Raw genomic sequence first — 17218 nt, 5'->3', positions numbered from 1 at the left:
GAATCTTTTGTAGAGGAGTAAAAACTCAAATGTTAGTCTGTACATCCCAATAAAAAGGATTGTCAAGGGTAAGAAGCTTATTTGTCTTTGTTAGGGAATGAAAGTTTGGCAGTCGATTCACTTAGATGCCTGTGTCCTGGTCATATTATGATAACCATGTTTCGTAGACTCCCTACCCCTTTGGGGCTGCTTGGGCCAGACCTGATTTTCTACTTGTTTCTGTTACATACAAACAACAACAACAACAACAACAAACAAAAACAAAAAACAAAAACAAAACAAAAAATCCTCATATTTGCACTTGGTTTTCTCCTAAAAATATTTGTTGGAACCTAAATAAATCTGCAGTTGAGATGATTTTAACAATTTCAAGTTCTGTTAATAGTACCTCAACTCTAAGCAAAGAAACGTTATGGTTTAGCAGATTATTTTTATAGTTGATACAAAATATAATTGAATAGTTCTATTTTAGAACCAGAAGTAATGATGAAACTCAGAGCTACTAGATGTTCTAAAAACTCCAGGACTGCTGGGCATGGTGGCACATGCTTGTGATCCAAGTAATTTAGGAGACCGAGACAGAAAGATTGTAGGTTCGTGACCAGCTTCAGCAACTTAGTGAGATCCTGTTTAAAAATAAAAGAATAAATAGGGCTGTGGGTGTCGATTAGAAATAGAATACCCCTGGGTTCCATCTCAAGTACCACACCACACAAAACAAGCAAAAAAACCAAACCAAAACAAAACAAAAAAAACCCCAAAACCCTCCAGTATTGAATATTTCTTGAAATTACATCGTGATGTCTCCTAAATACCACTCTATTAACTATGCTAGTAGTAATTGGAGCTAATTATTTTTCTTATTTTGTAGCATTTCAGTCAAATCAATCTTATTTGCTTTTTGTTGGGGAGTGAGGAGAAGAATATCTCTATATCCACCCCGGCAGAGGTCTTCCCAGCTCTTTTTCATTGTTGCATGTGGGAGTCTTCCTTATGAAACAGCCATGCCTTCCTTATTCTCAGCCCCCTTCTGTGGGGCCATGTTTGGACCCCTAGGTTTAAACTACTGACAGAAGATTTAGCATGCTTACACATTTGGGTTTTGTCTTTTCCATCACAAGTATTTTTTTTTTGTGTGTGTGGTACTGGGGGTGGAACCCAGAGGCTTTCTACCTCTGGGCTATACTCCCAGACCTATTTTATATTTTATTTGGAAACAGGGTCTCACTAAGTTGCTGAGAGCCTCACTAAGTAGCTGAGGCTGGCTTCGAACCTGTGCGATCCTCCTGTCTCAGCCTCCCAAGCGCGGGGATTACAAGCGTGCGCCACCACGCCCGGCTTCATCACAAGTATTTTAAAGGTGCTGCATGGAAAATTTTAGGTTATCTTTCCATGTTTCATTTAATCTAGCTTGGTATTAAGACAAGATAGCAGGATGCTTAGGAGTATAAGGGACTGGGATTAGAGTTCTGGTTCTGTTGATGATTACCTGTATATTCTAAGTTGAATTATCTATGCTCTCAAGTTTTGTTATCTATAAAATTGGGGTTCTTGGGAAGATTCAGTGAAACAATGCATATAAAATGCTTAGCTTTTGGTACAGAATAAGCAGTCAATAAGTGTGAATCCTCCTGCTTATCATCGTCATACTTCCACTTCAAGCATTCTGGAACATTCTATGTGAACAATTTCCTGTTGCTAATTTACATATATTTCTCTTAATAAGACTATATGTTTCTTTCTATGTTTTCTCTTAGATTTCTTTCATGATCGTATATTTTAATCTCAGCAATATTTCTTCCCAAGGTTCTTGGATATGACTTAATCTATTCTTCATCTTCTGCAATCCACACCATCTTGCTGAGAACCCAGACAGCACCTCCGGGAGGTCTGTTAGAGAAATAATAAATGTGGCACTTTATCATTCCAGTCTTGTGGTAGTTGTTTACATGTGTCTTAATCATGCCCTCAAGATCACATTACATCTTTCTATTAGTGTTTTTCTGCTCTGTAGGTGTCAAGCTTCTGTCAAATATATTTAACATCAACTTGGCTTCATAAGCATTGGGTAAATTCTGAAGAGAGGCAGGTCTCATTTTCTCTAATAAGAATTTATATTCAGACAAAAGAATTTTGAACTTCAGTTGTTTTGTGGCACATTTGTAGCATGAACCATCCTTGAAAGACCACTCAGAACTTCTTTCTCTTGTGAGTTGGTGTAGCAGTTCCTTCCCACTGAGGTTCCCTGGCTGAGCCTTTCCCTGTGATAGGTAAAGTATCATTTCTTCTTTCAAGCCCTTCCTTGTGATACATGAAGGATCATTTCTTCCCAAACTAGAGGAAAAAGTGAGGTTACATTATTTTTCATAATATGATACACCAGGAAAACCCGCTTCTTCTTGATCCATGATTAGGGAATGGTTGGCTAGATTTTGCAATTGTCATACTTTGGTGTTCTAAAACATTGTTTTTCTTGACAACATTCATGTCCTTATTGATGATATTTTCTCAAAACTAAGTACAGCTGGTTTCATGAGAATTTTTTTGAAATTTTTCCCCTCAGATGTTATTTGCTCTTTTTAGTTGAAGAATCCTTTTATAAAATCTCCAATCACTTCTCATAAACAAACTATTACTAGCAGCTCAATGATTTGGCTCAGTTTGGATTCTAATTTTTAATGAGTATCAGGGTTTGCCTTGAGTTCTATTATAGATTAACCTGGTTTATCAAAACCCAAGGATTTTGTTTTAAGTTTTTCTTTCATTACCTTTCAATTAAACTTTAGTACTTCCACTAACCCATTTCAAAATGGGCCATGGCATCTGATTTGAGGGTCTAAATTTAAAATTGATCAAGATTAAATCAAAACATTTCAAACATGCTAATTTAAGTGTCTTATAGTAAAGAGAATCCTCCTCTGTCATAATTTAGTATGATTTTAGTTCAGAACATAATACCAGTTGAACTCTAAAGATAAAGCCTTGTCTCCGCTACCAAGACACTTGTTACTTAGAGGATGTGGAAGTCATATACACAGGTAACATATCGTGCAATATGATGAAATAAAAGATATTATTATGTGAAGAGAATGGAATACCTACATACATAGTGCTGAAAGTATCACTGTAGTTGATACTTGAGTGGGCTAATGTTAGATCCTCCAGGAAGAGGAAATTGCCTGGGCAAAGACTTAGGGGCATATAAATTCCACTCATTCCCTGAAAATGATATGCTTTTCATTTTCAGGGAATGAGTGGAATTTATTTTTAATTTATGGTTTCAGAGATTGGGTTAGATAAAACGGTTGGTGCAAGAGAGGGGGAAAAATAGAGAAAGCTAGACAGTATGTTCATGATCAGAATGAAAAGGTCTATGGAGAAGTTTGCACTTTATCTAGTAAGTATTGGAGGAGCCATTGAAGGACAAGAAGACCAGAGGTTGAAGAAATTAGAGACTGAGAGAAAGGTTGATTTACTAATCTGTTTTGGTGGTTCCCAGTCCTCGCCATACTTCAGAAGTCTCCTTGGCATTTGTTAATAATAGATGTTCAAACCCTGCTCCTGGAGATTTTTATTTTGGGCTGGAAACGGGCCACTTTCATTTTTTATACTTTTATTAGTGCATTGTAAGTATACTTCACAGTGAGGTTCAAAGTCATCCAAATGAACATGCGCACAGGTCTTGGTGCCTTTTCCTTGAGACCCCGACCTGCTTTTCAGGTCGAGGTCTCAAGGAAATAATAACGAGGTTGGTATCAATACCCTTGTGTGTGGGCATCGCATAATTTAAGTTGTTCCTTTAATAACTTCTTTTTTTTCCTTTTCCCAGCTCCTTCTCTTAAGCTCCTCCAGTATTCTACTGCTCAGTCCCCTCAATTATCTAACATTCCCTTTGTTTCCTATTTTCTCTCTAGCTTCCACATATGAGGAAAAAAAAAATCCAACATGTGACTTTTTGAAACTGGTTATCTCAGCATATTCTCTAATTCCATCAAATTTCCTGCAAGTGACACACTTTTTAAGATAAACTCTGTAGACAGTACTGATCAACAGCCAGTTTGAGAAATATCTGTGTGATATTCTACAGCAGAGAACAAGAGGTTTTGCTCTCAGTTGGGCTCATAGACATAGGGAGAGAAGATGCTAGAATCAAGTCAGAAGATGCTTATGTCCAGCTAGTTCACTGGAGCAAGAACTACCAAGCCAAAATTTGGAATTGCGTGAGGGGAGCCCAGGATGGTTGGCTGGTCACCTGAGATGGGGTCAAAGGCAGTCGGCACTAATATCAGAGCCAGTGAATTAGTACTGCTGATTTATTTCATAGGCTCCAAACATAGTATAGAAGAAGAAAATGTCTCCAAATTTTCAAAGTCTTAAGTCTCTTTTTCTTATATTGCATACTTTTTCCCTTGGGCTGATTTTTACTGTTTTCATGCAACTTGAAGTATCCTGGTTTTTACAGCTTGTGATGCAAGAAAAGGCATAGTGATACAGTGTTCAAAATTTAACAGCCGTAATGAGTGCTGTGGTACATGCCTGTAATCCTAGTACTTGAAGCCAGCTTCAGCAATTTAACCATTTCAAAATAAAAATTAAAAAGGGCTGGGGGTATCCAGGCATGGTGGCATATGCTTGTAATAAAGAATGAAACATCGGGCTAGGGGTGTAGCTTGGAGGTAGAAGGCCCTGGGTTCCATCTCCAGTAGCACAAAATAAAATAAAATAAATAAAATGAGCTGGGGTGTAGCTTAAGAGGTAGGATGCACCTGGGTTTAATTTCTATTTTCAACAAAAAGAAACAAAACAAAGCAAAACAAAGCTTTTATTTGCCTTCTGCCCAAATAGGAATTTTTTCCCCAAAAGGTCCAACAGTCATTTGGGAAATCTGCTCACCCACTGGGCTCCGATCTCTTGCTCACCAAGGTTCTCATCTGTGCTTGGCCTTCAGGGAGCCCTTTTCTAGGCACATTTATCCTCTCAGGCAGCCAAAGCTTTTCTGTTGTCTGTGGCAAAGGGTAGATAGAGATGAACAGCTCCTCTGCCCATTCTGTGCCGTCCTTTGGGTCTACCTGGCTCCTCATGTCTTGGCTCCTCACAGTCTTTGCTGACATGGATCCCTTAGTATCTAGCCCTGATCTTTTTTCCCCCATCTACTTTTTATATTATTTTTTCTCAGTTTGGCTGAATGAGTGAAATATATATATATATATATATATATGTGTGTGTGTGTGTGTGTGTGTGTACATATATTTACATATATCCATTTATAATATATACATACACATCTATACAGGACACTTTATCTATCTATCTATCTATCTCATCATCTTTGAGTCTAAATCCCTAAAGTCTTTGGCATGTAGGCTCTAGAAACTTAGTTACATTATAAGATGTCTCTTCCCTCATAGAACATAGAAGAATCTTAGCATATGGCTAAGATTCTTGACCTACAAATGCAGAAATATATCCTGCAAAGGCAGAACAAGAAAAAAAACAGGTAGAATTTTAAAAAGTTATCATTGCAGATATATTTTAATCATCTTAGACCTTGATGTCAACCATTTCCAATAGAATGTGAAAGTGAGAAATTAATTCTGGCTATCAATTTAGGCCAAGCTTCGTTGTTTTTTTTTTTTTTGGTGGTACTGGGGTTCCTGGAAGCCCTTTTATCTCTGGGCTACACTCCCAGACCTATTTTATATTTGGAAACAGGGTCTCTTAAACCAGCAAGGCTGGCTCCGAACCAGCGGGATCCTCCTGTCTCCGTCTCCCAAGCACGGGGATTACAAGCGTGCGCCACCATGCCCGGCCACTTCGTTGTTTTTTAAAAAAGTATGAGAGTGTAGTTTTATATCTGCACTCATGTGGGGAGCTGGCGCACTTGCACAGCTTCGAACCTCACTTTGAGGCATAACCAAATCTTATCACAGTTCTTATCCTCTCTTTTGAGCCTGATCTCCAGATTTTCTTTTTTTCCTTCCTTCCTTCCTTCCTTCCTTCCTTCCTTCCTTCCTTCCTTCCTTCCTCCCTCCCTCCCTCCCTCCCTCCCTCCCTCCCTCCCTCCCTCCCTTCTCTTCCCTTTCCTTCCCTTCCCTTCCTTCTTTTTTTTTTTTTTGGTACTGGGGATGGAACCAGGGGCATTCTACCTCTGAGCTACACCTCCAGCCCTATTTTTTTAAAATTTTGAAACAAGGTCTCACTGAGTTGCAGAGGGACTCACTAAGTAGCTAAGGCTGTCCTTGAACTGCGATCCTCCTTTCTCAGCCGCCCAAATGATGGGATTACAAGCATGTGCCACCACGCCCGGTTTGAGGTCCAGATTTTCAAACTGAAACTTTGAACTTCTGAAAGGGAAACAGCACAGGTTTGTGTAGGACAGTGAAATCTGTTTGGAATTTGGTGGGCTTGTCACTTTCTCATTTTCGGGATCTCTTCTTTTGTGCTTGTCTAATTGGGTAGAAATTCTATAATAAAAATGGAGTCGTGGTATTCTGACTCTAGGATTTTATTGATATTTCTTTCGGTTCTTCACTATTAGCCTTAGAAGTGCTATATTTTGTCCATTTTTAGTATTTTGGTAATTAGCTAAAATGCTTTTATTTATTTTTATTTTATATTTTTTTGCGGTAATAGGGATGAAACCCAGGGGCATTCTACCTCTGAGCTACACCCTCAGCCTATTTTATTTTTCTTTCTATTTTATCTTTCTTCCTTCCTTCCTTCCTTCCTTCCTTCCTTCCTTCCTTCCTTCCTTCCTTTCTTTATTTTATTTTTTATTTTTGGTGGTACTTGGGTTCCTGGAAGCCTTTCTACCTCCAGGCTACATTCCCAGACCTATTTTTTTTTAATTTTTGGAAACAGGGTCTCTTAAGCCAGCGCGGCCTGGCTTCGAACCTGTGCAATCCTCCTGTCTCCGCCTCCCAAACGTGGGGATTACAAGCGTGCGCCACCACGCCCGGCTCTATATTTTTTTTGAAACAGGGTCTCACTGAGTTGTTGTAAAGGGCCTTGCTAAGTAGCTGAGGCTGTCCGTGAGCCATTACCCTCTGGTCTCAGGCTCCTGAATGCTGGGATTACAAGTGTGCACCACCACGCCCAGCTAAATGTTCTTAAATTATGCTAAAGAAAGAACTTTCCTAGATTGAGTTTTAAAAAATCAGGAACCAACACTAAAATGTTCAAATATCTCAGAAAAGTAAAGACTAGTAGAAAATTTAAAACTAGTAGAGTTAGTTTATCTGGGACAATCAAGACTAATATACTATTCATTATAAGTTATTTTAACTACCATTAGTTGAGCAGTTCCAATGTACTAAGTATTATTAAGAAATTTACATACCACAGCTGATATATTTAGCATTTACTTTTGAAATTTTACTTAGATTTGATTTTTATGTTCTCTTCTGTTTTATATACTGTCTCTTTGTATAACATTTTAAAAATGCTATGGCTATTCTTTCAGGTTTACAGAATAAGTATTCTTCTCTTTTTTATTTTACCTTTTAAGTACTAAGAAGCTCTTAGTCTTCACTTCACAAACCATATATGCTAATAGTTTCATTACTTGAGAGTCTCAGCTCAAGCTGTGTGAAGGATAGGTATATGGTTCATCATTACAAATACAGATGAGTGTGTTAAGAATTTCTAAAGGATAATGAAATATTATGGTAGATATTCAGGGAGTTTGATTTAAAAATAAAATGTCTCAATAATATACTTAGATGTATAAAGATGCTATCGGTGGTCATACTTAGGTCATATTTAATAGCCTTTTTCTAATTCTGCACAATAACTCATATATGTATGTTTATATGGCTTGACTATCTACATATAGAAAGGTATGTTGTTTAACATAACCAGAATTCTGCAAATATAGAGGTTCAAGCTCTTAAAATGTATTTTTCTATTTCCACACTTCATTATAGGAAGCATATTCTTTAATTGAGAAGGTCGAAGCAGAACAAAATGCTCTATATTCATTTCAAAAATGCTTGGAGAGCTTAAAAAAAAAGAAGAGCCGAATCCCCCCTCCTCCAATCCTGCTTTCCCGAACGCACTGTTCTGTGACACTCAAACCTACTCCATTTATTTCAGATGTTAAGGTATGGTGCCCGTTATGATCTTTGCCTCATGCAGACACATAGATACTCTTATGACTGTAACGATTCATACCTTTATTGCTTTTAGGACATAAATAGTCTTATCAGTATATGAATAGTCTTTATAAGTATTGAACATCAGATTAATATTCTAATTTATCTATAGCTTGTTTACGACATCCCCCACTTCATTTATGCTATTGGCGATCATATTTAGCCTTATTTAGCAGTCATTTTCTAATTCTGAAAAGTCATTGATATGTATACACTATATATACATATATATGGCATATATGCATATGCCTCTTGAGGAATATACGTCCTGTAGAGCCATGCTGTACCTGAACATATGCTAAGTAGAAACAAGAGATAAGTTCTCTCTTGGTATCTTTGTCACCAAGACACGGTTGTGCACTGACATCCTAGTATGCTCGAGATGGAGGCCTCATTTGAAGTGAAATCAGACATTTAAAGAGGGGAGAAGTTAACTCTGAGAGCCAGCGATGGAGATGAGGCCGCAGGGTGTGGAAATTTGGATGTGGTGGATCTAGAGATTGTGCCCAAAGTTCTTCTGAACTTTAAATGCAAACAAAAGACAATCCAACCGTATCTGAAACTGTAAATCCTTGTGTATTTGTTAGGAAGAGCCTTTTCTCCCATCCCTGAGGCCTCGGAACTTGTCCTAAATCTGACTAACCTTGAAACTTAAGTTGTCTTAACAAGAGTTTGTTTCCATCTGATTTCTATTTTAAATATTGTACTTTTCTCTTTTGGATGATCAACAACATGCTCTTTGATGTTGTAAACAAAGATATAATTTTATTTTTGATTCTTTTTAGCATGTTTTGCATGCAAGGACTTTGAAGTCAAGCACATTTAGGTTTAAAATTCTAGCTCCACTTCTTACTAACAGAATGACTTTGGGAAGGTGAAATATGTTTTCTGAGTTTTTTTCCCCCCATTTGTAAAGTGTACTTACTGGTAAATAAAATTAGATATTGTATATAGCATTCTTTGTATACTACCTGATGTCTCTCCACTTTTTGTGTTAAACAACTTATGTAGTAAAGTTTACCAAGCCAACTAGTGGAGATATAGACTGTGATTGCATTATTTTGTGATGTTCGTGGTAAGTGCTGTCTAAGGAGCATCTGTTGAATGTCTATATAATCTTTCAAGTTCTTCTGTGTGATTTAATTGAAGTATAAAATTAAAGATTAATGAAGTACTGCTCCATTCTCTGAGGGACATCAGATTAATTGGAGATGGACATCAGTAGAAATAATATCACCATTATAATATTTTTAAATTATAGGAATAGAAGGAACATTCATCTTATAACAATATGTGCTCTAATGAAGCTTATATCTACTACTAGCAGGTTTTTTTTTTATACTGGAGATTGAATCTAGAGACATTCTACTTCTGAAATATACAACTCCAGCCCAATTTTATTTTTTGTTTTGAAAAAGAATCTCACAAAGTTGCCAAGGGTCTAAGTTGCTGAGACTGGCTTTGAATCTGCGATCATCCTGCCTCAGCTTTCCAAGTAGCGGGACTACAGCTATGTGCCACCATGCCTGGCTTAATGCTTGCAGTTTTAAAGTTCAATTTTGGAATTTTTGTAATCTGTGTAAGAATAAGATTTTACTGATTTTGAAAAATTAATACAGAATGAAGAATGGATGGTTTACTAAGTTGTTGTTTTGGTTTACCTAACAAAAATATTCTTTATATATTCCAGTGTAGTGATTATTTTATTTTATTTTATAATGCTCAGAAGTAGGAAGATACAAGAGTCCCACATTTGTCTTCCAGTTTTAGTCCTTGCCAATTGGCACATTAAATGAAGCTGATGTAAAGCATAGAGTTAGGAGAGTTTTCGGAAAAACCACCCAGTTTCCTACTCATCAGCACTAGATGGTGCCATGGTCTTAACTAAGTTCTCTGGTTTGCACGTTCAGCCATCTTTTGTCTTATCTAAACCTCTTGTTAAGGTATTCGTTCATCAAATCTGTTCTTTTTACAGTGAAGATGCTAATAGTCTTTACATTATTTATGAAATCTTACTTCCAAAGTTAGTGATTTGTTCATGATGTCTCCATTTTTATGTAGATTCTAATTATACACTGCTTCTTAAGAGTTATACAAACGAAGATGCTTTCATCAATGGAACAAAATAAGATATAAAATCTGCTCCTAAAAATTCTTTTTAGAGCGAATTTTACTCTCCAAATCCTGGTTTATATGGTATAAGTTAGAATAATGACAACCTAAGTCATATAACATAATCTTTCTGCCTTTTTTAAAAAACCTTATGAAAACTGCTATTCTTCTTGCATGGGAAATGAAGGGAAGTTTATTCCATTTTTTTTTTTCCCTGAGATTCATCTGATTTCTTGCTGCCAGCCTTTGGCTTTCAGTTTTCTTGAGTGTTCTCTCTGTCCTTAGGGTTCTCCTGCCTCTGACTAGTCTTTTAAATTGGTTTCACATATCACGATTACTTAAGAAATTTTCTTTGGAAACACAAAGGGTCAGACACTTGTATGATAAATCCTAATTCACTGAGGCTAGGTAGGCTTAGGCATCTTTAAGAAAATGGCTGATTTTGTGCAAACTGTATATATATATGTATTTTTAAAAAAGTGACTCTGGTACATAATGCTGAGAAACCCACTTGTGTAGATGAGGCCCCGGCAGGATTTCAGGAAGGAGGAGCAGTAGGCATAAAGTATAAAGGGTACGCTCTTCCTAGAGACACTTACATTACCCCTGCTTGCTGGCTTCTCCTGTAGTCTGGGCCTTACCTCTGGGTAAAAGGGCCTACCGGAGTCATGACTCAGGAGCTCCAACAGTATAGCCCTTTCATCATACCACCCACTTAGGTGTCAATTCCCTCATGGTTCCCCTATAGTGACGACACCATTCATTCCTATCATGTGTCTCCATTATCCTAAGTTTGGTTGTTTCTTTCTGGTTCGCATTTTGCGTTTGGTTCATCTCTAATTTTAAAATTATTTGAGGAACTGAGCATGGTGGCACACGCTTGTAATCCTAGTACTTGGGAGGCTGAGACAGGAGGAGCACAGGTTCGCGGCCAGCCTCAGCTATTTAGCGAGGCCCTCCACAACTTAGTGAGACCCTGTTTCAAAAAAATGTAGGAGAAAAAATAGGGCTGGGGTTGTAACTCAGAGGTAGAATGCCTCTGGGTTCATTTCGCAGTACCACAAAAAGAAAAAAAAAATTATCCAAGGACTGTTACAATTCAGAAAATGATACAACTGAGAAAAACATTCCTTACAGTATTAATGTTTTACCATGTAACCCCACCACTATTCTTATTTAGAGACATTTGCTTCCAGGCTCTTTCATACATATTTTTACATTTTATTTTAAGTACTATAATATTGTATCTTATTTCTCTCTTTATTTTTTGTCAGGTGTTATAAACTGTGAAAATCATTTCAGTGGTGACCTTTTTCTATCAGGTGATAATTTGAGTCCATCAAGATTAAGCCATCTTTGGAGAGTCACCTTCTCCACTGTCTTCTTGGAGGGCAAAGTCATTTAGCATCTCTATATCTCCATCACCATAGCAATAGTAACTCCATCTCCTAGGGATGCTATAAATATTAGAAAGTACATATCAATTTCTTAGTGGTACTTAGCACATAGGAACTGCTCAATTAATGGTAGTTTGAATAATTCATAATGGATTATATTTTAGTTTTTATTGTCCCAGATAAGCTAGCCCAAAGTTTGTCTTTACGTTCATGAGATCAAACTTCAGTACATTTTTAAACTTAGATTTCATATTTTGAGACTTAAGTATTTACATTCTTTTTTAGAAAAGTATTAGGTTTGCTACATTGAGGTTAAAGAAATGATGTGCCGTTTAAAAGGACTACAGGTGATGGCTCATCTCTCTCTCTTTGGCAGGTGGCCTGGTACTGTATCTTGGGTTGTAAAGCAGAAGGAAGCTATGGAAAAGTAAGGCTGAACAATAACCATCTCCCAAATTCAGGAGAAGCGGTATGTTGTACTGAATGTCAGAAAACCTTACTCTGGCAACGGAGTGTGTTTTCTACGAAGTCATTATTTCAGTGAGCTGACTCTAATGTCAAATTAGGTCATAACTAAAATCCAACAGTAATTTTCTTTTTTGCATCTAAGGTTTACTTAATTATATTTGAAAAGTCACATTATTTTAATTTTCCATATGTAATTTGAAATATATTTTTATTAATAGATACCAGCTGATGGTAAAAGCATTTTTGAAGTGAAAGGTTTAGAAACTAATGAAAAATATGTATTTGCAATCGCGGCATATTCTTCTGATGGGAAGCTTATCAGTGACGCCGTTGGGGAAACAACTAAACCAATTCTGATTTATCCACCTCTTTCTGCTGTTACTGCTCGGATGTACCTGACACAGGTAGAAGAGACTTCTTCTAGTGTTTTCTACTACGGTTTCTTGGTTAAGCACTTACTGAATAATTTCTGATAAAAGAAAAAAAATCACAACAGATATGGTAAAGTTCCTGTGATCCATATTTTTCTGTGATTGCAGTTTAGTTTCATAAAATATGAATCATTTCATTCTCCTGTTACTGAGTGGATTTTTTTTTTTACAATAGCATTTCCCCCTCTGGATTATAAATGTAGCACCTAACAATTTTTAGAAATTTTGTAAAATACTGACATGTATAGAGAGGAAAATAAATATTATCTATTATCATCCAGAGTAGCAGTTCATATCCTGGGGCAGTTTTGTCAATGACTGGAGACAGTTTTGGTTGTCACAACCTACCGGGGTGCTTCTGGCATCTTGTGAGTAGAGACCAGGGATGCTCATAAGCAACTCATGATGTCACGTACAACCTCCCGCAACAAAGAATTATCTAGCACAATGTCAATGGCACCAGGGTTGAAAATCAGTGATCCAGAGACATTTTTCATTTTTTTGTGTGTGTCTCTCTCTATGTATCTGCCTATCTAATTGATATCTACACATGTACTTATATATGTATGAATTTATGTATAATTATAATTCTAGTTATAATGTACATATTATTTTACAACCTGCTGTTTTCACTTAATATATAACTGACAGTCTTCCATTTCATTAGGAATTCTTCCAGAATACTTTTTAATGACTTCACAATATTGAATCTTACAGATACAACATAGTTTTATTTTGTAGTTCTCCACTGCTGGACATTTAGGTACTTTCTGGTCTTTTGCTATTATGAAAAAAAAAAAAAACAAACCTCTGCTTCATCTCACTGTACATCAATCTTTATTTGCCTCCATGGTTACTTTCTTAGGATAAATGAATAGAAGGAAACTTTCTAGATCAATAGAGACAGACACACCCGAGTTCAAATTCCAGTTCCTCACAGTGATGATGTGATACTGAACAAGTAATTTTCATCTGTGAAGTTGGAATAATAATATTGTACCCCTAGGGGTACTGTGAGTATTAAATGGAATTTTGCATATCATATGCTTAATCATAGCACTTATCGCAAGTAGATACTAAAGAAAATAGTATTTTTTTTAGTTATGGATAAGCTTACAAATCAACATTTTTGTTAAAAATAACTGCTATCTGACTTAAGACACTAGACTCATTGACCTGGGTCTCAAGCATCTCATTTAAAGCCAGTTGTTGGCTGTGGAGCTGATGGTTATTCTAAATTTTATTTTCTTTCTACTATGCTATTTTTTCTTTTAATGGTTGATTAATATTATAAGCTCAGATCTCAGTGGTGTTTTATATTATCGCATTTTTCATAGAAAATTAAAATGAGGAAATTGCCAAGATTTGTCTAGCATTGGTTTCGCATGTCATCTTGGCTCATGGTTTTTCTGGTATTTTGATTTCTTTGGAATTTAATATATTCTTTAATTTGCAGTGATGGAGTTATTGTGAGGAACAGAATATTTCATCAAGTCCTAATTTTTCTCCAGGGAGTGGTTTGACTCTTGGGCTCCATTTGGCAGAACTCTCATTGAAAGTTAATAAAACTTAAGTCCAAGCTATACTGCTGGGATAATGAGAAGTGTCATGAAGTAATGACCTGTGTTGCTTTATTGATACCATATTTGCAATTCTATAGTTCATGCAGGCACATTATGGGTGACGCGCTCTCATAATGTTAAGTGGCTAAAGCAAAACTTTCTCACTTATTAAGCCTCTTTAATTTATAACTTGAGTTTAAGCTTTTAAACTGTAGCTTAACTTACCTTTCTTTTGAAAGTGCCACTTAGTTTTCATGATAAGGTGTAGCTTTTAGTTTTAGGATGGTCCATTCTTCCTTCCTCCTTCTCTCCTTTCTTTCCTTCCTTGGATTGAACCCAGGGGCATTCTACCTCTGAGCTATACCCTCAGCCCCTTTTATTTTTTGTGTTGAAACAGTCTCACTAGGTTGCATTTAATCTTGCTTAAGTTGCTGAGGCTGGTCTTGAACCTATGATCCACCTTCCCAAGTACTGAGATACGAGGCATGTGCCGCCACACTTGGCAGTATTATTCTTTAAAACATGTCAGCATAAGGCTGAGCATTTGGGAGGCTGAGACAGGAGGATCGTGGTTCACGGACACCCTCAGCTACTTAGTGAGGCCTTTAGCCACTCAGACCCTGTTTCAAAAAAAAGAAAAAGAATAAAAAATAGGGCTGGGGGTGTAGCTCAGAGGTACAATGCCCCTGGGTTTGTTCCAAAGTACTGTAATATATATATCTCTGTCAGTTATATATTAAGTGAAAACAGCAGGTTGTAAAATAATATGTACATTGTAACGAGAATTATATTATTTAGTAAAATACAGAGACATTGCTGGGCGTGGTGGCGCACGCTTATAATCCTCACGCATGGGACTCGGAGACAGGAGGATCATGCAGGTTCGAAGCCAGCTGTGCTGGCTTAAGAGACCTTGTTTCCAAATAAAAATATATAAAAAATTAGGTCTGGGAGTGTAGCCCGGAGGTAGAAGGGTTTCCAGGAACCCAGTACCACACACAAAAAAATACAGAGACATTTCACTAAATACCTATGATTAACTTGGCTTTAGGATTTGAGATTGTACTTTTACTTAACATTATTCTAGAAACATTAATAAAATCAGATGGATCTTTAACAGGCTTTAACAGGTTTTCCGTTAATGCAGAAATCTAGTAATGAAATCTGTGTCTGGAAAAAATTTTTGAATTGCATTATTTTTGTGTTTCCCCTTTCTTTTTGGCCTCGTTTGTTTTTATTCTTATTAAGTAGAGAATAGCTATGTGATATAAAATAGAGAAACCAAAAAATCTGTGGGCAGGATTCTAAGCTTGATTTGAGAGATCATGATTTTTTTTTTTTTTTTTTTTTTTGGTGGCACTGGGGTTCCTGGAAATCCTTCTACCTCCAGGCTACACTCCCAGACATATTTTATATTTTTATTTGGAGACAGGGTCTCTTAAACCAGTGCGGCTGGCTTCAAACCTGCTCGATCCTCCTGTCTCCGCCTCCCAAGCGTGGGGATTACAAGCGTGCGCCACCACGCCCGACCACATACTATATTATTCTAATGGGTTACTGAACTATCAAATCAAATAGTGAGTGGGCACAGTGGATTTTTGAGAAAGGAAAATGGGAAATTCCATTTATTAAAGACTTAACAGGTGTCAGGCATTTTAAGAGGCATTTTTTAAATTCTTTGTTAACGGGTAAGAAAGTTGCTTCTATATCTTGTCACGTGGCTGTTGAACACAGCTGCACTGAACACTGGGCTCCAGTCCTGTGTTCGGCATGCTGATTTCAGTTCCTTTGCTCATCTTCTCAGTAGAAGGATTGCTGAATTAACTCTCTTTATTTTTCTGAGTAAACTCCATATTGTTTTCCCAAATGGCTACTAATTTACAATACCCCGGAGGGTGGTAGAGGGGGCCCTTCTCTCTGCATTTTTTCCCACACTTGCTCCTTTTCATCTTTTTGACACTAGCCAATCCAACAGCCATGAGGTGATATTTTATTGCTGTTTTAATTTGCGTTTTTCTGAAGATATTTACATAGTAGAACACTATTCAGTCTTAGCAAACAGGACATCCTGTGGCTGGACCTAGAGGAAATTAAGTGAAATAAGTTATAAGCAAGTCAGAGGGCCATATATGGTATGATCTCACTTATGTGTGGAATCTAAAAACATGTGGCTCATGGAAGTAGAGTGTGGAATGGTGGTTATCGAGTAGTGGAGGGGAGACCCTGCTCAGTTCGCAAAAAGTTAGATCTGGATAGGAGTGAGTTTTGGTCTTCTGTTGCACTGCACAGTGACTGTAGCTAACAATAATGTATCATATCCTCTAAAAGAGCTTAAAGAAAGGATTTTAAATGTTCTTACCACAAAGAAATGATAAATATTTGAGGTGACGGATATACTTGTTAGCCTGATTTGATCATCTCATAGAATATACATTTGTCAAACAAAATATTACATTTTACTCTTTAAATAGATATAATTTATATTTGTCAATTAGAAATAAAGCTTAAAATATAGCATTCCATGCACTACAATAACTTTATGAGGTGATATGATATGACTGAGATGAATTTAATCCTTATTCTATCAAGTCCAGGGAAATTTTCTATCTCAGGGAGGTTAGGGAATTTCCCCAAGGTTGCTCAGGGAGCAGATGGCCAGCCTGACATTTGGACCAGATCCTGTTTTTTGCTACTCTGTCCAGGTTGCAGGAAGCCAAGTTTTGGACATCCAACATGTGCCACTTTTTTTTTTTAACACTTTTTTTTCCCAGAAACATAATCTCTGCCATCTATGTTTAGGTGACCCTCTTCCTGCTTTTTGCCTTCTTTCTTCTTTTTGGCCTCTTCGTCTTCCTCTTATTTCCCATATCAACTTATTTACTTTCCTCCTCCTCCTTTTCCTCCTCCCTTTTCCTCCTTTTCCTTCTCTTCCTTTTCCTCCTCCTCTTCCTACTTCTCCTTCACTTCTTCTTTCTTCTCTTCCTTCTCCTCCTCTTCGTCCTTCTCTTTCTCTTCTTCCTCTTTATTTTGTGGTATTGGGATTAAACCTAGGGCCATTCTTCCTCTGAGCTACCATTTTATTTATTTTTTATTTT

The 17218-nt window shown here is 36.9% G+C and overlaps 1 protein-coding gene across 1 annotated transcript in view; it reads left to right on the top strand.

Moving 5' to 3' along the window:
• Nucleotides 1–17218, top strand: part of CFAP54 (cilia and flagella associated protein 54) — a gene marked incomplete at both ends in the record, with an annotated part of 316371 nt that overhangs the window by 65675 nt on the left and 233478 nt on the right. The window contains 3 exon segments of the mRNA XM_080704815.1: nt 7926–8102; nt 12039–12131; nt 12349–12534. Of these exon segments, the coding sequence (XP_080560941.1) occupies nt 7926–8102; nt 12039–12131; nt 12349–12534 (456 nt within the window).

Source organism: Muscardinus avellanarius (genome assembly GCF_963383645.1).
Source record: "Muscardinus avellanarius genome assembly, chromosome: 11".
NCBI lineage: Eukaryota > Metazoa > Chordata > Mammalia > Rodentia > Gliridae > Muscardinus > Muscardinus avellanarius.
The sequence above is the reverse complement of the archived record's forward strand: the minus strand, read 5'-3'. Positions and strand labels throughout refer to the sequence as shown.